Below are 20,822 nucleotides of genomic sequence, written 5' to 3' on the forward strand. Positions count from 1 at the left end.
AATCTTTATTGCTGAACTATTTATGTGCTAATACTTACATAGCTGCAAAATCAAAAACATGAAGTTAAAACTACAATGAAGCTCTGTCCTGACGTGCCCCACAGATTTGTGCAGTTTTAGCAGCCGTTACGGAGGTGATCCGAGGTCAAGGAGGGAAGGAGACTGAAACAGAGTACTTTGCTGCTTTGGTGAGATTTGCCATGTTCATATTAACTTCACAAATAACTGGCAATGTGTTGAAAATGACATTTAAAGCTTGGTTTTGTCTCTGAAGATGACTCATGTCTGTGTTTTTTGTAGATGACAACTTTGGAGGTTGTGGATTCAGCAGAGTCCCAGACTGCTGTGGCGTACCTACTCAACCTCGTCATGAAACGGTAGGACATATATGTCTTTTTTTACATAAAAAAAAATGCTTAAACATTGTCAAGTTCCACTCAGTTGACTCCGAAAAAGGACACCAGGACAACTCGGATTTCCAATTTGATCAACTTTTATTTTTATCCAACCTTTGGGCTTGGTTGGTTTCTTTTCAGTTGATCTTCCAATAGTAATCAGAGTAATCAGATAATCAGGTTGTTAACCTTCGAAAACAAAGAAAAAAGTGTTAACAACAATATGTACAGGTATTTACAAGAAAAGTTCAAATAAATTCAACTAACTCAAACAGTACACTTAAACTTTTAAACGTAAACTTTTAAACCCTATTTTTAAACTCTTTAATTGTTTACTGTTCAAAATGAGTCAAACAAGTAAATCAAAATGTAAAATCAAAATCGTTTTATCCATTTAAGGGAAATCAAGATAAATTAATAATTTCATTTAATCAATTATTTTAAATTCATTACCATGCAGAAACTGATCAAATCAACCAAATGGAGTAAAGGTAAGTAAAATTAGCTTAATTAGTAAGGTAAGTATAAAAGTAAGAAAGGTAATTGAGAAATGTAAATTTAACTTAACTTTTAGCAAAGGTTTAACATTTGTATCCTTCAAACTTTGCAGTTATCTTTTATACCTTTAACTTTAAGCTTAAATTGTTCAACATAATAATTATTCAATTCTGTAACTTAAAGCTTTTAACTTGTTAAAGTGAGCAAACAACCAAATTAAATCAATGCTCAATACTGGCATAAGTTTGCTGTGGTTCAGCTTGAACTTACAAACAAACAAATCAGGACAGGTAAGTAAACCAATCAAGGTAGGCATTAGCATTTAGCAAAAGAACATATATTCACCGACCATTGGTGTATTGGAGTCTTTTTAAACATGGATCTTGTAGCTTCTTTCTTTCTGGCTGCTTTCCACTCTGTTCATTTGCTTGGGTGTGAAAGAAGTGAGACAGACTTCCCTTTAACAGCTGCCTTGAATCAGCCAATTGGCGGCCATCTTGCCCTTGGTGTACTGGGAAATGTAGTTCTTTCAGGTCCAAGGCAAGTAAGATGAAGGAGGAGGCAGCTCCTCCCTTCCAGGTCAGGGACACTTGAGTTTTGACTTCACAAACATATCAAAGCTACTTAAAATTTTACTGGAAGTGTCTTTTTCTTCTTGGTGTTTGGTATTCCCCAGGGTTCCTGCTCCAGTGCTCATGTCTAAGTTCTCAGACACCACCAAGGCTCTCATGGATGTCATGTCTAAACAGGCCACATCTGACACCACCTCTGCTCTTAGATGGGTGAGAACACTTGTCACTGTTTTTTCTAGGTATCGTTTAGATTTTTAGAAACTTTTGCATATGTTTTTTTTTTTTTCTTTCTACATCTGCAGATCCTGTCATGTCTGGCTACTTTGTTGAAGAAACAGGACGCTTCTGTCTGGACCTACCCATCTACTCTGCAGGCTTATCACGGCCTGCTCAGCTTCACTGTGCACAGCAAGCCTAAGGTTGGCCCCACCAGCCTGTTAATTAGGGATGGGCGGTATGGACCAAAAAATGTATCACGATAATTTCTGGCATTTAACCCAATAACGATACAAAAAAATACCAATACAAAAAGTGTCATCAACGGGAATATTTCTTTCTTTCAGGCTCATTTCTTTCTTTCTTTCTTTCTTTCTTTCTTTCTTTCTTTCTTTCTTTCTTTCTTTCTTTCTTTCTTTCTTTCTTTCTTTCTTTCTTTCTTTCTTTCTTTCTTTCTTTCTTTCTTTCTTTCTTTCTTTCAGGCTCATTTCTTTCTTCTTTCTTTCTTTCTTTCAGACTCATTTCTTTATTCTTTCTTTCTTTCATGCTCATTTCTTTCTTTCTTTCTTTCTTTCTTTCTTTCTTTCTTTCAGGCTCATTTCTTTCTTTCTTTCTTTCAGGCTCATTTCTTTCTTTCTTTCAGGCTCATTTCTTTCTTTCTTTCTTTCTTTCTTTCTTTCTTTCTTTCTTTCTTTCTTTCTTTCTTTCTTTCTTTCTTTCTTTCTGTCTCATTTCTTTCTTTCTTTCTTTCTTTCATGCTCCTTTCTTTCTTTCTTTCTTTCTTTCTTTCTTTCTTTCTTTCTTTCTTTCTTTCTTTCTTTCTTTCTTTCAGACTCATTTCTTTATTCTTTCTTTCTTTCTTTCTTTCTTTCTTTCTTTCTTTCAGGCTCATTTCTTTCTTTCTTTCTTTCTTTCTTTCTTTCTTTCTTTCTTTCTTTCTTTCATGCTCATTTCTTTCTTTCTTTCTTTCTTTCATGCTCATTTCTTTCTTTCTTTCTTTCTTTCTTTCATGCTCATTTCTTTCTTTCTTTCTTTCATGCTCATTTCTTTCTTTCTTTCTTTCATGCTCATTTCTTTCTTTCTTTCTTTCTTTCTTTCATGCTCATTTCTTTCTTTCTTTCTTTCTTTCTTTCTTTCTTTCTTTCTTTCTTTCAGGCTCATTTCTTTCTTTCTTCTTTCTTTCTTTCATGCTCATTTCTTTCTTTCTTTCTTTCATGCTCATTTCTTTCTTTCTTTCTTTCTTTCTTTCATGCTCATTTCTTTCTTTCTTTCTTTCTTTCATGCTCATTTCTTTCTTTTCTTTCTTTCATGCTCATTTCTTTCTTTCTTTCTTTCTTTCTTTCTTTCTTTCTTTCTTTCTTTCTTTCTTTCTTTCTTTCTTTCTTTCTTTCTTTCTTTCATGCTCATTTCTTTCTTTCTTTCTTTCTTTCTTTCTTTCAGGCTCATTTCTTTCTTTCTTTCTTTCTTTCTTTCTTTCAGGCTCATTTCTTTCTTTCTTTCTTTCTTTCTTTCTTTCTTTCTTTCAGGCTCATTTCCTCAATGTATCGTTTTTACCGTGAGATACAAATTCTTACCGTGGGGAATTTTTTTGACGGTTTATCGTGAATGGTAAAATATCGCCCATTCCTACTGTTAATAAACGCTAACTCGCATGAAGAGATGCATTCTATTTATTTCTGCTATAGATGAATGCCACGTTTATTTCTATACTAAAATAGTGGGGTTTTTATACTAATTACGTGATGTCCTCGGTCATCCTCAGGTTCGCAAAGCAGCACAGGAAGGTGTTTGCTCCATTCTTCGAGGGAGTGACTTTCTGTTTGCAGACAATGCCCCGACTCATCACCCTGCGGCGGTATCCACCGCCAAGTTCTGCATCAAAGAAATGGAGCATGCAGGAGGTGAGACGTCACCCCCTGTTGATGTACAGTTGTACAAAAAAAAGTTCACACACTCCAATATAGTTGGAATTAGGGATGGGCGGTATGGACTAAAAAATGTATCACGATAATTTCTGGCATTTATCCCGATAACGATAAAAATGACGATAAAAAAATACCAATTCAACTCCACCTTTGTAAATATAAATCTATCTCGTCCTCAGATCCGCCATGTTTGTTACACAAAAACGTATCAACGGGAATTTATCCTTCTTTCTTTCTTTCTTTCTTTCTTTCTTTCTTTCTTTCTTTCTTTCTTTCTTTCTTTCTTTCTTTCTTTCTTTCTTTCTTTCTTTCTTTCTTTCTTTCTTTCTTTCTTTCTTTCTTTCTTTCTTTCTGGCTCATTTCCTTCCTTCCTTCTTCCCTTCCTCTTTTCTCCCTTCCTTCCTTCCTTCCTTCCTTCTTTTTTCCCATCCTTCCTTCTTTCCTCTGCTCTCTTCTTCCTTCTTCCCTTCCTCTTTTCTCCCTTCCTTCCTTCTTTCCTTGTTTTCTTCCTTCCTTCCTTCCTTCCTTCCTTCCTTCCTTCCTTCCTTCCTTCCTTCCTTCCTTCCTTCCTTCCTTCCTTCCTTCCTTCCTTCCTTCCTTCCTTCCTTCCTTCCTTCCTTCCTTCCTTCCATAAATCAGTTTTACACAAAAACATCATCAACAGGAATGTATCGTTTTTACCGTGAGATACAAATTCTTACCGTGGGGAATTTTTTTGACGGTTTATCGTGAACGGTAAAATATCACCCATTCCTAGTTGTAGGTCCATGACGATATTCCTGCTGTTTGGAAACGCATACTAATCTTAAAGGTTCTGCAGCCAAATATTAGTGAGGGGTTCCACCTTGCCAATTAGAGCATCAGTGTTTTGAGTTTGTAAATTGACTTATTTGCTGCTGTTGTCAAGAAAGTAAGGGATCTGATTTAATTTTGTGATATTTTTTAATTTATTTTGTGTGTGCGATTGTAATTTCAGGCAGTAAGGAGGACACCACTACACTCCACGTGCTCGGTCTGTTGAAGGAGCTGATTGGTTCGTTTCCTCTGGGAGCTGTCAAGTCTTGTTGTGAGACTCTGCTGCGAGTGATGACGCTCAGTCATGTGGTGAGAACTCGTAACATTCCTCTACTCCTCGGCATCCTTTGTTTTGTTTTTTTATATTTTATTTTTATTTAGCTTTTCAACAAAAACAAAACATAAGACAGACAGGGTCATCACAGGTGTATAGAAATGCATGTTGTTAAAACAAGATTGAATGGGTCCGGGTTACATTTTTATCAAAATGTACTGGGTCCTTAGTGTCCATGTGTGCAGGTTGGGGTGCTAGAGGATTTTAGATCCTTTACCCTTTTCTTGTAGATCCTAAGCATTCCGTAGGAAGATGGAAGATGTCTCCCATTCTTACATAACTCAAAAGTCCATTCTTTTTGTGCAGAGGGGAAATACAAAAACAATGGCATATTTCTTCTACCAAACACATATACAGAAAATCATTTTAGGTTCAAATAGGACTTCCATTTTTCCCAGTATTTTTCACCTTTCTTGGTAGCATGTCTCAAAGAAAAAGTCAATCGTTCCATATTGTAGATGTCATTAACTATTTCAATCCATTCAAGGATTGTAGGAGATTCTTTACTCAGCCATTTCCTGGTTATTGCTTTTTTACTAGCTACTAACAGTATTTGTAAGAGGTATCAGTCCTGTTTATTCAGTCCAGTCGGTACATTTCCTAAATATATAGCACTAAAATTGAAGATAAGTTCTGAGCTGATTATAAATCTGATCTCTTTCACTATGTCTATCCAATAGGAAGATATGTTTGGACATTCCCAAAAAATGTGAAAATGACCAGCTGACATGTTACCGCACATTCTCCAGCACTGACCTTGTTCAGGGTTGTTACTTTGCGCTTTTTTAATACTTGGGGTTATAAAAAACCTTAAAATGTTTTTCCAGGTGTATTCCCTCCATAAGTCAGAGCTTGATGTTGTACACATTGTCCTACATATATTTGACCAGTCATCTTCAGTCAAAGCTATGTTAGCTTCCTTCTCCCACCTTAATTTTACATACAAAGTGGAAAGACCCCTTTCCAGTTGTAGAGATGAATAAATCTTTGAGATCAATTTCCTATTAGAATTACCTTTGTATGCATCAGAAAATATCTTAATCAAACCCGTTCCTTTCTCTCCAATAGTTTTAATATTTGTTTCGAAATGATGTCTCATTTGAAGATACCTGAAGAAATCACATTTCTCGAAATCATACTTTTTTGAGAGTTGTTCGAAGGAATCTAAATCTCTATTGGAGGATATCGTACAGTATGAAGTCATACCTGCATTTGTCCAAAGTTTAAATCTGTTATCAAATTTAGCTGGTGTAAATTCCGTGTCATGTGCCACCCAGCGTAATTTTCGTGCATTTCTTTCAAAATCCTTTGTTTTTTTTAAATATATTTTTTTATTTAATACAATATTTCTTGGTGTAGCTGGTTACAGCCGGCGCCATGCAGGCGTTTCACAGGCTGTTCAGTGGGAAGCCAAATCCTTCATCGCTGTCGCCAGAGCTCAACGCACAGATCATCACGGTGAGAGACTACAGATATGTAGCTTTAGCAGAAATGTAGAGCCCGGTGAGAACATTAACACTCCTCTCAATCGCAGGCCCTGTATGATTATCTCCCCAGCGAGAACGACCTGCAGCCTCTGCTGGCCTGGCTCACCGTTATGGAGAAAGCACACGTACACCTTGCAGGGTATGGACATTTGCTGATGTTGTGTACCCGTGCCATTTTAAGACATGACTGATTACTGAACAGCTGGATGGTTTGTGTAGTTTGCAGAGCTCTCTGAGTCTGGGTCACCTTCCTCGCCTCTTCTCTGCCGCCATGTCCTGCCTGTTGTCGCCACACACACAGGTGGTCTCAGCAGCTACCGGTACACTAAAGGTAAAGGGCATCCACGTTGAGTCATTTGAATGTTTTGGAAGGTTCAGTCTAGGGCTGTTCGATTAATCGATTTTAAATCGTTATCGCGATTATGTAATTAGAACGATGTTAAAACGTGAAAATCGTAAAATCGATTTTTCACTTCTTTTTTTTTTTTCAACTTATTTTACAGAGTTTTGCACTTTATTCATTCATTTTTGGTTTAATAAGAGCAAAGTTTGCACTTAAAGCCCAATGGGGCAAATGTTCAATAAAAAAACAGCATCATTTCTTTGCCTTTTGTCAATTCACAAAATAATCGTAATCGAAAATCGGATTTTGAGAGAAAAAAATCGAGATTTTATTTTTGGGCAAAATCGAACAGCCCTAGTTCAGTCTTTTCATTTTAATAATCCAGGTCCGATTGAAATAAAAATGTGCCAAACAATCAGTTGATGATTATTGTTTCTGTTTCAGACGTTGTTGACCGAATGTGTTGCACCTCACATGGAAGAAATGGGTGTGATATCGGCCTCCACGTCTGCAGGGAATCCCTCATATATCTCCAAAATGTTTCGGTATGACATTTGACTGCGAGTGGGGATAATTACTAGGGGTGTAACAATATATTGTGCCACGAAATTTCGCGATACAAAAATGTCACAATACGTGTCGTGTAGGTGACAAAGTGTATCGCAATATTGGGTTATTAATATTAATCTATTGTGTTGACTAGTAACGCGCATCCGATCGGACCGCGCAGACCAAAATCTTCCTCCGCTCAGAAGAAACTAGTCCCGTTTTGCATTCCCGTTTTGAGCTCTGAACTTTTACTTATGTAAGTCTGGTGTAGAGTTAAGCCTTACCTTATTAAATTAAACCTTTTTCGGGTCGTGAGTAGGATAAACACGGGGAAACTTCTGCTGAGTTCCAGTGTACTTTAATGTCCCTCAACAGTGTAGGATTTTAGAACATCAACACAGCACCTAGTGCCGTACTGTGGCGTATCACTCCGCCCAATCTAAAACAGACTAATCACTACAGATAAACTGACTAGTGTCATTATAGTCCCTGATTTACATCAGAATATAAAGAATATATTTATAAAAAAATGAACCCTGAATTAACAAAATAACCTTCTTAACAAAAATAAATCTCCTCTTACACTTATAAGGTGAGCATGAATCAATCTTTTTTATGATGCAAAATTGTATGTAATTATTTACTTTTATTTATTTATTTAATTTTAGTTGTTAAATTTCTGGAAAAGAAAAAAGTCAAATCATAAATGAGAGAAACTATTCAGTTTGTGTCTAAATATTTGTACTTGTATGAAACTGAAGATCATAATGCAAACCTGACATTTACTTTTAGTTCAGTTTGTGGAAAATGGTTGGCCTGGCTTTCTCTTTAAAACTTAAACAGTTATAAAGCATTACAAACTGTAACAATAGGGCAAACGCACAGCATTATTTTGTATTTTGTTTTTCAAATAAAAGACAATTTCCTCATGACTACCTCATTCAAGGTTGTTAAAAAAATACTGCTATATCGTATCGTTTTCGTGACCTCAATATCGTGTATCGTACCGTATCGTGAGATTAGTGTATCGTTACACCCCTAATAATTACACTTATCTCCCCTTTTGTGCAGACAGATTGCATGTAAATCCCAACCTGATTGTGACTCTGTTTCTTCTCCAGTATCGTAGAGGATGGATTGTCTTATCGCTTCCACGCCTCCTGGCCCTTTGTGCTGCAGACTCTCGGTTGCTTCTATAGAGCTGCAGGGAAACAGGCTCATCCCATCATGACCAAGGTACAGTTTCAAGGGATTTTTCGACGACTAGCTCCGCGAGAAAGATGAGTTTTTCTGAATCTGTGTGTTTTGTGGTTGGCAGTCGCTGCAGTCTTTGGCAGACCTGCGCGCCACTCCTCACTTCCCCTTCAGCGGCGAGTTGGACCTGGCCGTCGGGGGAGCCGTGGAGAGTATGGGGCCTGAAGTCGTGCTCACTGCCGTCCCTCTCAACATCACCGGCTACGAGTAGGAAAAAGCACGGACAAAACAACGCCGCGGAGTCATTACGGCATGATAGCTTAATGTATTTGGTTGCTTTTCAGTGATGACTTGGAGTTCCCGCGCAGCTGGCTGATTCCCGTCATACGAGACCACGTGAAGAACACCCAGCTTGGGTTCTTCACGTCTTACGTCCTCCCTCTGGCCTCTACTCTCAAGCAGAGAGGTAAACCATGTGTTGGATGCTTCACGGGGGAATGTGGGTCATCTTAATGTCGGTCTGTGTCAGCTGATGAATCTGCTGCTGTGTTACAGCGGAAGAGTTGGAGCAAGCAGAGAAGAAACTGGAGGCCAAAGTCTACCAGACATTACAGCTTCAGGTAGATCACTCATCCCCTCTCATTGTTTAACTGCTGTTTACTCAGTAAATAAGAGGTTACATGTGTTTACTCGTCAAGATAACATTATGATTGAGCTACATTTGAATTTACATTGTTTCTCAGAATTGCTCAGTAGTCATTGTTACCATTTAACTGTCATGAGGATTTGAAGAAATGTCTTAAAATGTTGCCGTAAAAAGGATTGAAGCACAATTTCATCAGCTGTTAAATGCTGCAGGGCTCTGGCTGAAGTTTTTCACTGCTTCTAAATCATAAATGAGAGTGAAAGAGTGATTTTAGGAGGACTGTGCTGTTAGAGGAGGGTCTGAATGAAAGTTTGTAGTATTTCCTGATAGTTTAAAGAGACGTGAGGAATCTGAACCACAGACGGCTCTTTGCTCTCAGAAACCTGGCGGCTTCTTCACATCCTGACATCGACACACTTGCAGTACACTGGCGCTGCATGCACACATTCACCCTTTTGTTTTTTAAGATGTAGTTATTATGGTGATGATTTAAAATTACCAAAGGGTGATTTTTTTTTTTTTTTTTGTGTCTAGTGTAGGGCTGGGGATCGATTCAAATGTCAAGATTCGATTCAGAATCGATTATCAAGATTTGATTCGATCCGATTAGATTCCGATATTGATTTGGGTTAGTTTTATTAAAACAGTTTTTTGAGCTGTTGCATGAATTATATGACTGTAGTTATGCAAAATATTACTACTAGTATTATTTTGAGATTAAACAGCAAGTATTGCAGCTAATGATGCTGTAAGGACCAATCAGCTCCCAGAATGCTGATAGAACTGAAACAGAAACATCATGGGTCAGAATTACCAAACAGATCCAGCAAACAGACGGATGAAATCGGTTTTATTTTTTCCCACATTCCGTTTTTATTTGTTCCATTTTCGGTCTATTTTGGTTTTTAATTTTTGAGCATTTGGTTTTTAGCATTTTTTGCAAATGTAACCCCAAGACAGTATATAAAGTAATGAAATATAGACAGTTTCTGCAATTATAACCTAACACTTTAATGTTTTCATACCTTTAAACCTATTTAAAGGCAAAAACATGGCACGTTATTATCGTGTCCAACAAAACATTCCTTTTTTGGGGATAAAGAAAAAAATAACCAAAAGTTGTAATGTAATGATGAAAAAAAAAAATACATAAATAAATAAAATAAAAAATAAAGACATATGAATCGATTTTTAGGAATTAATATGAGAATCGATTTAGAATTGGGGAAATCGATTTTTTTTTTTCAACACAGGCCTAGTCTAGTGCCTTGCTGGTGAATTTGGTGAAGTGTTGATCATATAGAAAGCTTTTTTTTTTTCTTTTTTTCCCCATCCCCAGCTTTGGACCATGCTACCTGGATTCTGCACGTGTCCCGTGGACCTGGTGACGTCTTTCAAAGGCCTTGCCCGAACTCTCGGCATGGCCATTAACGAACGGCCGGACCTGAGACTGACGGTCTGCCAGGCTCTGCGCATCCTCATCAACAAGAGCGGCTCAACGGGTAGGAGGCTTTCAAATCCACAGAGATGGTCAAAGTGATCAATGTCAAATCACTTCTACTTCACACTATACACTATACAGATCCCTGCTACTCCCATACCTGACTTATTGTGTGGAAGTGTGGGGGAATACGTACAAATCAATAATTCAACCCATTTATATTTTCCAAAAAAAAGCAATTAGAATTGTAAACTTGGCTGATTATCTTGCATCAACTAACCCACTTTTCATTCAAAACAATACACTTAAATTGCAAGACATAGTTAATCTGAACACTACTGTGATAATATACAAGGCTTATAACAATTTACTTCCGGGCTGCATGCAGGAACTGTTCAAGCTAAGAGAGGGCAAACACGACCTCAGGGGAACAGCAATGTTTGACACAACAGCAATAAGAACAAACGCAAAGGGCAGATGTATATCTGTTTTAGGAGTAAAACTGTGGAACTCATTAGATAACGACCTTAAACTAGCAAATTCAATAAAAGCATACAAGATATTATTCAAAGCAAAGGTAATGGACACATATATAAATACACAATAAGCAAACAAAGAAGAATGCACACATGCATGAGATAAAATGACAATTTAAATTGGTTTTGTCGGTTTCCTTAGCATCTTTTCACTTCCTGTTTTCAGAGCTATCATTATTATCATTATTATTATTACTATAATTACTATTATTATTATTATTTTGTGTAGACATATGATACTTCATTTGTTCTTTTTGTATATTATATTCAGTTAAAAGGTGGGCAAGATAAGCTTTATGCTTCAAGCCCAGACCTTTTCGGTCAAATAATCACAATGTTGACCAGGGAAAAACCTGTGTTATCTTGTTTGTTGATTTTTGTTTGTGATTGACCGAAATAAATATTAACTAACTAACTTAATTAGGGCCCGAGCACCTTCAGTGCGAAGGCCCTATTGTATCTGTAGGAATTTTTCTTTCTTTCTTTCTTTCTTTCTTCTGACGAAATGAGGGCCTTTTTTCCCCCTAAACGTGCCCAAAAAGTCACCAAATTTTGCATGCAAGTCAGGCCTGGCGAAAAATTTGATATTTAATGGTTTGCATTAATGGGCATGGCAAAATGGCTCAACAGCGCCCCCCGGAAAACTTTGTGCGTCAAGCCCCACAATACGGTTTGACATACATGCACGGAAATCGGTACACACCTGTATCATGGCACAACTTAAAGAAAAGTCTCTTGGAGCCATGGCCGAAACCAAACAGGAAGTCGGCTATTTTGAATTAGTTGTGTCATTTTGACGAAATTTATGCAATTCCTTCGGCAGTTAATACGGCCCGAACCGTAACGTGCACCCAGGTGTGTTATACATCAAAACGTGCGTCTCCATCCTCCGACACCACGCATTACTTTTCTCTTTCAAAAGTGTTACCGTGGCGACGCTAGACGCCAAAAAGCGTGCCCACCCTTCATTTGATTGGTTCAGACAGAAAAAACTTTGCGCCTCAAGCCCCATAATACGGTTTGACGTACATGAACGAAAATCGGTACACACCTGTATCATGTCGCAACTAAAAGAAAAGTCTCTTGGCGCCATGGCCGAAACCGAACAGGAAGTCGGCCATTTTGAACATTCTGAATTAATCGCGTAATTTTAGAGCAATTTATGCCATTCCTTCGAGAATTAATACGGCCCGAACCGTATCGTGAACCCAGGTGTGTTATACATCAAAATGTGCGTCTCCATCCTGCGAATACGCGCATTACTTTTCTCTTTCAAAAGTGTTACTGTGGCGACGCTAGACGCCAAAAAGCGCACCCCCCTTCATCTGATTGGTCCATATTTGATAGTTCTCCAAAAGTCACCATATTTTGCATGCAAGCCAGGCCTGGCGATAAATTTGATATTTCATGGTTTGCATTAATGAGCGAGGCAAAATGGCTCAACAGCGCCCCCTAGAATACTTTTCTCTGCCATAACTTTTGAAAGGTTTGACATAAAGAGTCGTGGGTGGTGTCATGGGACTCTGTATGGAGTCCTTGACCTTCATTGGCCTGAATTAGCCCCGCCCCTTCTTCTGATTGGTTGTCCCTTTTTTCTGCTATATCTTTTGGATGGTTTGACATAGGAAGTCGTGGGTGGTGTCTTTTCTGATATGCTTATGGGGGGGCGGTGGCCGTGAGTGCGAGGGCCCGTTCATCGCTGCTTGCAGCTTTAATTAAATTTGTATCTGCCTTCTGATGTCTGCAGAGGAAGCCAAGACCGAGATGGGCCGCTTCTCTAAGAACTTCCTGCCCATCCTTTTCAACGTGTACAGCCAGCAGCCTCCGGCCGGGGAGTCTGGGACGTACAGGATGGCCGTGCTGGACACCATTAAAGTCTACTTAACCGTCACCGACACGCAGGTAACTTAGTGTTGTTCTCATCGTGTTCAGCACGGCTCAAACTCTCATCTGCTCGGCCACTAATTCAAAGCAATCTCCTTCAGCTGATCTGCACATTCCTGCAAAAAGCCACTGAAAGGTTGAGCAGCGCGGAGAGCACCGAGTTCATACGGTAGGAGAGGAAATCATATTCACCGCTAGGGATGGGCGGTATGGACTAAAAAATGTATCACCATAATTTCTGGCATTTATCCCGATAATAACGATAAAAATGACGATAAAAAAAATACCAATTCAACTCCATCTTTATAACTATAAATCTATCTCACTCTCAGATCCACCATGTTTGTTACACAAAAACATCATCAATGGGAATTTATACTTCTTTCTTTCTTTCTTTCTTTCTTTCTTTCTTTCTTTCTTTCTTTCTTTCTTTCTTTCTTTCTTTCTTTCTTTCTTTCTTTCTTTCTTTCTTTCTTTCTTTCTTTCTTTCTTTCTTTCTGGCTCATTTCCTTCCTTCCTTCTTTCCTTGTTTTCTTCCTTCCTTCCTTCCTTCCTTCCTTGTTTTCTTCCTTCCTTCCTTCCTTCCTTCCTTCCTTCCTTCCTTCCTTCCTTCCTTCCTTCCTTCCTTTTTTCTCCCTTCCTTCCCTTGTTTTCTCCCTTCCTTTCTTCCTTTGTTCCTCCTGCTCTCTCCTTCCTTCTCCCCTTTCCTTCCTTCCTCCCTTCCTTCTTTTCTCCCTTCCTTCTCTCCTTCCTTCTCCCCTTCCTTCCTTCCTTCTTTCCTCCTGCTCTCTTCTTCCTTCCTCCTTTCCTTGTTTTCTCCCTTCCTTCTCCCTTTCCTTTCTTCCTTCATTCCTTCCTTCCTTCTTTCCTCCTGCTCTCTCCTCTTTTCTCCCTTCCTTCTTTCCTTCCTTCCTTCCTTCCTTCCTTCCTTCCTTCTTTCCTTCCTTCCTTCCTTCCTTCCTTCTTTCCTTCCTTCCTTCCTTCCTTCCTTCCTTCCTTCCTTCCTTCCTTCCTTCCTTCCTTCCTTCCTTCCTTCCTTCTTTCCTCCTGCTCTCTCCTCTTTTCTCCCTTCCTTCTTTCCTTCCTTCCTTCCTTCCTTCCTTCCTTCCTTCCTTCCTTCCTTCCTTCCTTCCTTCCTTCCTTCCTTCCTTCCTTCCTTCCTTCCTTCCTTCCTTCACGTACTTTGTGCGTGGATTTAACGCAGAACCATAAATCAGTTTTACACAAAAACATCATCAACAGGAATTTATCGTTTTTACCGCAAGATGACAAATTCTTATCGTGAGGAATTTTTTTGACGGTTTATCGTGAACGGTAAAATATCGCCCATTCCTATTCACCGCTCTGGAATATTAATCAATGATTCATTTTAGAAAATGCCTAATATAACCAATCCCGTCTCCCTTTCCAGGCTCTCAGTGATGGACCTGCTGGTTGCCATGGCTCCCTTCGTGGATGAAGTCACCATGACAAAAACATTTGAACTGATTCAACCGTATTTGGAGGTGACGGTTTTACAAGTGTACATGAATGACGTGTGTACTTTTGATATTCAGTTCTTGTTAAGTTTGTGCGTGTGGTTTCATTTGTTCTCAGGCCAAAGAGCCGGGCATGCAGAAGAAGGCGTACCGCGTGCTGGAAGAGATGTGCGGCGGGGAGAGAGACGAGTGCAAATCGTTTGTCGTGTCTAATCTGGAGACACTCAAACTCATCCTGCTCGACACTCTGAAAGGAGCCTCTTCACCAGCAAAGAGGGTGAGGCCGTCGTTCTGCACGACCAGTACTGGAGTTGAGGGGGGATGGCATCCCCCCTGAAATAAAAACGGTCAAAATCCTCCCCCCTGTAAAACTGCCATCCCCCCTTTCCATCCCTTATGTCATTTCATCAATGAATGTGGTTTTACTGCTATTTCAATATTTAGAGTCATCACCAGAAAAATAACACCAGAAAAATAACTTATTTGACAATTTTCACCTGTTTCAAGTACATTTTCACTTGAAATAAGTAGGAAAATCTGCCAGTGGGACAAGATTTATGTTCTTATTACAAGCAAAAAAGGAAGGAAGGAAGGAAGGGAAAAAAGAAGGAAGGAAGGAAGGAAGGGAAAAAAGAAGGAAGGAAGGGAAAAAGGAAGGAAGGAAGGAAGGGAAAAAGGAAGGAAGGGAAAAAAGAAGGGAGGAAGGAAGGAAGGAAGGGAAAAAAGAAGGAAGGAAGGGAAAAAGGAAGGAAGGGAAAAAGGAAGGAAGGGAAAAAAGAAGGGAGGAAGGAAGGAAGGAAGGGAAAAAAGAAGGAAGGAAGGAAGGGAAAAAAGAAGGGAGGAAGGAAGGAAGGAAGGGAAAAAAGAAAAGGGGAGAAGGGAGAAAAGAAGGAAGTCAGTGGGACAAGATTTATCTTCTTATTACAAGCAAAAAAATCTTGTCCCACTGGCAGATTTTTCTACTTATTTCAAGTGAAAATCTACTTGAAACAGGTGAAAATTGTTGTTTTTTCCACTGATGAGTCTTGTTTTAAGTGTAATGAGATTTTTTTTACTAAAATGAGACATTTTAACTAGAAATAAGACAAATATTCTTGTTAAGATTGTGAGTTTTTGCAGTAATCCATGTTACTTATCCTGTGAAGGACAGAGTCATATTGATAAGTTCAGAAAAGTGTTTTTTATTGTTGTGTTTTGATGTATTTGATGTAAGCCCAGTGGATATTTAAAGCTTACAGAAGGCTGCATTTAACTGCTGCTATGTCATTCCTGCAGTATTTCTGCAGGTGTTTTGGTCAGTGCTATTATTTGTAATATATTATATTATTTGTAATCAGCACAAATTATCTGTCCCCATATAATAAAATCCACCACCCCCCCTGATTTTTTTTTCTCGAGTACTGTGCACTAGGGATGGGCGGTATGGACTAAAACATTTATCACGATAATTTCTGGCATTTATCCCGATAACGATAAAAATGACGATAAAAAAATACCAATTCAACTCCAACTTTCTTTCTTTCTTTCTTTCTTTCTTTCTTTCTTTCTTTCTTTCTTTCTTTCTTTCTTTCTTTCTTTCTTTCTTTCTTTCTTTCTTTCTTTCTTTCTTTCTTTCTTTCTTTCTTTCTTTCTCATATATTTCTTTCTTTCTTTCTTTCTTTCTTTCTCATATATTTCTTTCTTTCTTTCTTTCTTTCTCATATATTTCTTTCTTTCTTTCTTTCTTTCTTTCTCATATATTTCTTTCTTTCTTTCTTTCTCATATATTTCTTTCTTTCTTTCTCATATATTTCTTTCTTTCTTTCTTTCTTTCTTTCTTTCTTTCTCATATATTTCTTTCTTTCTTTCTCATATATTTCTTTCTTTCTTTCTTTCTTTCTTCTTTCTTTCTTTCTTTCTCATATATTTCTTTCTTTCTTTCTTTCTCATTTCTTTCTTTCTTTCTTTCTTTCTTTCTCATATATTTCTTTCTTTCTTTCTTTCTTTCTCATTTCTTTCTTTCTTTCTTTCTTTCTTTCTTTCTCATTTCTTTCTTTCTTTCTCATTTCTTTCTTTCTTTCTTTCTCATTTCTTTCTTTCTTTCTTTCTCATTTCTTTCTTTCTTTCTTTCTCATTTCTTTCTTTCTTTCTTTCTTTCTCATTTCTTTCTTTCTTTCTTTCTTGCTCATATCTTTCTTTCTTTTTTTCTTTCTCATTTCTTTCTTTCTTTCTTTCTTTTTTTCTTTCTCATTTCTTTCTTTCTTTCTTTCTCATTTCTTTCTTTCTTTCTTTCTTTCTTTCTTTCTTTCTTTTTTTCTTTCTCATTTCTTTCTTTCTTTCTTTTTTTCTTTCTCATTTCTTTCTTTCTTTCTTTCTTTTTTTCTTTCTCATTTCTTTCTTTCTTTCTTTCTTTCTTTCTTTCTTTCTTTCTTTTTTTCTTTCTCATTTCTTTCTTTCTTTTTTTCTTTCTCATTTCTTTCTTTCTTTCTTTCTTTCTTTCTTTCTTTCTTTCTTTCTTTCTTTCTTTCTTTCTTTCTTTCTTTCTTTCTTTCTTTCTTTCTTTCTTTCTTTCTTTCTTTCTTTCTTTCTTTCTTTCTTTCTTTCTTTCTTTCTTTCTTTCTTTCTTTCTTTCTTTCTTCCTTCCTTCCTTCCTTCCTTCCTTCCTTCCTTCACGTACATTGTGCGTGGATAAAACGCACAATGTACTTACTAACTAAATCCAAACTTTGCACAAAAACGTCATCAACAGGAATTTATCATTTTTACCGTGAGGTGATAAATTCTTATCGTGGGGAATTTTTTTGACGGTTTATCGTGAACGGTAAAATATCACCCATTCCTACTGTGCACGACTCACACTCAAGAGTTTCGGGGGAACTGAGCCGTCTTGACCGCGTTTGCCACTTTGTGTTTTTTCTCAGCCGAGGTTGAAGTGTCTGAGGCCACATACTGAAAAGGTTAAACGAGGAACACAAGGACTTTAGCAGCGCGCTGCTTCCAGAGGTACGGGAGCTCGTAACAACACGCAAACACATGGAGTACTGATGTTAGTGGTCGTCATTAAGGATATTCTTTCTTCCAGGTGATTATATGTACCAAGGAAGTGTCCGTCGGGGCTCGTAAAAGCGCCTACACTCTTCTGGTGGAGATCGGAAATGCTTTCATTCGCTTCTGTGGAAAACACAAACGGTGACACGGTTATTCTGAATGCTTGCAGGCTAGCTTCTGTTTGGAATGTTTGAGCATTTTTGATAATTGTTTTCTGCTCCTGCTCTAGATGCCATGGATCAGTTCTTGGTGTTGGTGTACGCAGGACTCACCGGCTCCGTCACCATGATCACCTGCACGGTGGTTGGCCCTGACGCGGATAGTGTTTTGAGTATAAAGGTTAGTCTACAGTAGGAATGGGCGATGTTTTTACCGTTCACGATATACCGTCCAAAAAAATTCCTCACGATAAGAATTTGTCATCTTGCGGTAAAAAACGATAAATTCCCTTTGATAAAGTTTTTGTGTAAAAATGATGGGAGGGAGGGAGGAAAAAAAGGGGAGAAGGGAGAAAGGAAGAAAAGGGGAGAAGGGAGAAAGGAAGAGAAGGAAGGAAGGAAAAAAAGAAGGAAGGAAAGAAGGAGGAAGGAAGGAAGGAAGGAAAGAAGGAGGAAGGAAGGAAGGAAGGAAAGAAGGAGAAAATAAGGAAGGAAGGAAGGAGAAAATAAGGAAGGAAGGAAGGAAGGAAAAAAAGAAGGAAGGAAGGAAGGAAGGAAGGAAGGAAGGAAGGGAAAAAAGAAGGAAGGAAGGGAAAAAAGAAGGAAGGAAGGAAGGAAGGGAAAAAAAGAAGGAAGGAAGAAAGGAAAAAAAGAAGGAAGGAAGGAAGGGAAAAAAGAAGGAAGGAAGGAAGGGAAAAAAAGAAGGAAGGAAGGAAGGGAAAAAAGAAGGAAGGAAGGAAGGAAAAAAGGAAGGGAAAAAAAGAAGGAAGGAAGGAAGGAAAAAAAGGAAGGGAAAAAAGAAGGAAGGAAGGGAAAAAAAGAAGGAAGGAAGGAAGAGAAGGGAGAAAAGGAGGAAGGAAGGAAGGAAATGAGCCAGAAAAGAAAGAAAGAAAGAAAGAAAGAAAGAAGGATAAATTCCCCTTGATGAGGTTTTTGTGTAACAAACATGGCGGATCTGAGGACAGGATAGATTTATAGTTGAAAAGGTGGAGTTGAATTGGTATTTTTTTATCGTTATCAGGATAAATTGCCCGGAAATTATCGTGATACATTTTTTTTGTCCATACCGCCCATCCCTAGTCTACAGACACTCTGGGGTTTCAAAGCTTGTGTTTGGGGGTCGGACTCAGTCTGTAACGTTTGTCCCTCAGACTCCATCGAGGTGTCCACCTTGGAGCAGCTGCTGCACAACGTTTGCCTGCTGCTGTCGTCTCGCACCAGAGAGATCGTCAAAGCCGCCTTGGGTTTCATAAAGGTCATCCTCTTCATCATGGACCCCAAAACGCTGGCCTCGCACGTCACTGTCATGGTAGGAATCGCCTCTTTTGAGGCTCGTCGGCATGTGAAGTGTTTTGGGCACGAGAATCAGATGTGAAAGGTTGTAAAAAGTGCTTGCAGAGGAGGAAAAGGGAGCATTGCGAGCTAGGCCTGTGTTGAAAAAAATCGATTTTCTGATTCTAAATCGATTCTCATGTTAATTCCTAAAAATCGATTTGTATGTCTAAAGATCAATTTTTTAAATTTATTTTTATTTATTTATTTATTTATTTATTTATTTTTTGATACATTTTTTTTTTTTTTTTCTCATCATTACATTTTTGCCTGGTGAACTTTAATCCCAGTAGTCCCAGTAGTTTTGAAAACTCCTGAACTTAATTAACTTTTCTTTAGAGAAAATGCTGGACATTTCAGCTTAAATTTCTAAATGTTATATTAGTTCAGTGAAGTTCATATTATCTATATTTACTATAATAATAATAATAATAATGAATTAAATTTATAATGCACTTTCCATTCGGAAATCTCAGTGCTTAAAAAAAAAAAAAAATAAAAATAAATAAATAAATAAATAAATAAATAAATAAATCATAGCTTGTTTGGTTTCTCTGTTATCGGACACGGTTTGTCATGAAATACCTGAAAAATGCCGGTGCTTCATGGCAAGCTGTGTCTGGTGACAGAATAAATCAGACAAGCTAAAATAATCTGTTACTGCTTGAGCTGTTGCAATTTCTTTCTTTTTTTGCACTTTAAATGGATATTGAAATGCCTATTTGAGTTATTTATTTCTTAGTTATTTCACAATAATTATTGTGAAATTATTATTTCAATAGTCGTTTTACAATCAACACTTTCATGACAATTTTGACCCTTTTAAAACAGAGAGATTTTGTGCCGCAGGTCCTTTTTCAAGTGCTGCTGTCTTTGCTGTGCTGTTATGCAGCCAAAGTCTGTATTTAATAAAACATCAACTGCCTACTAGTGCAGGAGGAAAGTCATTACGAGCTATCACAAGAACAATCTGCAGCAAATATTATTTCCCGTGGAGCTTTCAGCCGGCTTTCACTTGTAGGCATGTGTATTTAGACTACGGTAGTGTGGATTGCAGCCTGATTGGATGGCAACTCTTTTCCCCTTTCTTCAACCATCTGTTTTCTCTGGACAGAACATGAATATTACTGAAAAAAGTGCTACTTATCCTTGAGTTGAAGGTGGACAATTGAGGAAGGAAGGAAGGAAGGAAGGAAGGAAAAGGAAGGAAGGGAAAAAAGAAGGAAGGAAGGAAGGAAGGAAAAAAAGAAGGGAGGAAGGAAGGAAGGAAAAAAAGAAGGGAGGAAGGAAAAAAGGAAGGGAAAAAAGAAGGAAGGAAGGAAAAAAGGAAGGGAAAAAAGAAGGAAGGAAGGAAGGAGAGAAGGAAGGAAGGAAGGAAGGAGAGAAGGAAGGAAGAAAAGGGGAGAAGGGAGAAAGGAAGTAAGGAAAAAAAGAAGGAAGGAAGGAAAGAAGGAAGGGAAAAAAGAAGGAAGGAAGGAAGGAAGGAGAGAAGGAAGGAAGAAAAGGGGAGAAGGGAGAAAGGAAGTAAGGAAAAAAAGAAGGAAGGAAGGAAAGAAGGAAGGGAAAAAAGAAGGAAGGAAGGAAGGAGAGAAGGAAGGAAGGAAGGAGAGAAGGAAGGAAGAAAGGGGAGAAGGGAGAAAGGAAGGAAGGAAAAAAAGAAGGAAGGAAGGAAAAAAAGAAGGAAGGAAGGGAAAAAAGAAGGAAGGAAGGAAGGAAGGGAAAAAAGGAAGGAAGGGAAAAAAGAAGGGAGGAAGGAAGGAAGGAAGGGAAAAAAGAAAAGGGGAGAAGGAGAAAGGAAGGAAGGAAAAAAAGAAGGAAGGAAGGAAAAAAAGAAGGAAGGAAGGGAAAAAAGAAGGAGGGAAGGAAAAAAGAAGGGAGGAAGGAAGGAAGGAAGGGAAAAAAGAAGGGAGGAAGGAAAAAAGGAAGGGAAAAAAGAAGGAAGGAAGGAAAAAAGGAAGGGAAAAAAGAAGGAAGGAAGGAGGAGAGAAGAAGGAAGGAAGGAGAGAAGGAAG

The 20,822-nt window shown here is 38.1% G+C and overlaps 1 protein-coding gene across 1 annotated transcript in view; it reads left to right on the forward strand.

The window, feature by feature from the left end:
- rrp12 (ribosomal RNA processing 12 homolog) overlaps nucleotides 1-20,822 on the forward strand; it is a 37,127-nt gene that overhangs the window by 2,781 nt on the left and 13,524 nt on the right. Inside the window, exons 3-21 of the mRNA XM_061745574.1 lie at nucleotides 105-188; nucleotides 301-377; nucleotides 1,570-1,675; nucleotides 1,768-1,884; nucleotides 3,444-3,582; nucleotides 4,583-4,710; nucleotides 6,095-6,193; nucleotides 6,270-6,361; nucleotides 6,442-6,553; nucleotides 7,010-7,110; nucleotides 8,236-8,350; nucleotides 8,433-8,575; nucleotides 8,653-8,774; nucleotides 8,864-8,928; nucleotides 10,294-10,456; nucleotides 12,679-12,833; nucleotides 12,917-12,984; nucleotides 14,227-14,320; nucleotides 14,412-14,570. Of these exons, the coding sequence (XP_061601558.1) occupies nucleotides 105-188; nucleotides 301-377; nucleotides 1,570-1,675; nucleotides 1,768-1,884; nucleotides 3,444-3,582; nucleotides 4,583-4,710; nucleotides 6,095-6,193; nucleotides 6,270-6,361; nucleotides 6,442-6,553; nucleotides 7,010-7,110; nucleotides 8,236-8,350; nucleotides 8,433-8,575; nucleotides 8,653-8,774; nucleotides 8,864-8,928; nucleotides 10,294-10,456; nucleotides 12,679-12,833; nucleotides 12,917-12,984; nucleotides 14,227-14,320; nucleotides 14,412-14,570 (2,139 nt within the window). The remainder of the gene's footprint in view (nucleotides 1-104; nucleotides 189-300; nucleotides 378-1,569; nucleotides 1,676-1,767; nucleotides 1,885-3,443; nucleotides 3,583-4,582; nucleotides 4,711-6,094; nucleotides 6,194-6,269; nucleotides 6,362-6,441; nucleotides 6,554-7,009; nucleotides 7,111-8,235; nucleotides 8,351-8,432; nucleotides 8,576-8,652; nucleotides 8,775-8,863; nucleotides 8,929-10,293; nucleotides 10,457-12,678; nucleotides 12,834-12,916; nucleotides 12,985-14,226; nucleotides 14,321-14,411; nucleotides 14,571-20,822) is intronic.

The sequence above is a fragment of the Cololabis saira genome, chromosome 17 (genome assembly GCF_033807715.1).
Source record: "Cololabis saira isolate AMF1-May2022 chromosome 17, fColSai1.1, whole genome shotgun sequence".
NCBI lineage: Eukaryota > Metazoa > Chordata > Actinopteri > Beloniformes > Belonidae > Cololabis > Cololabis saira.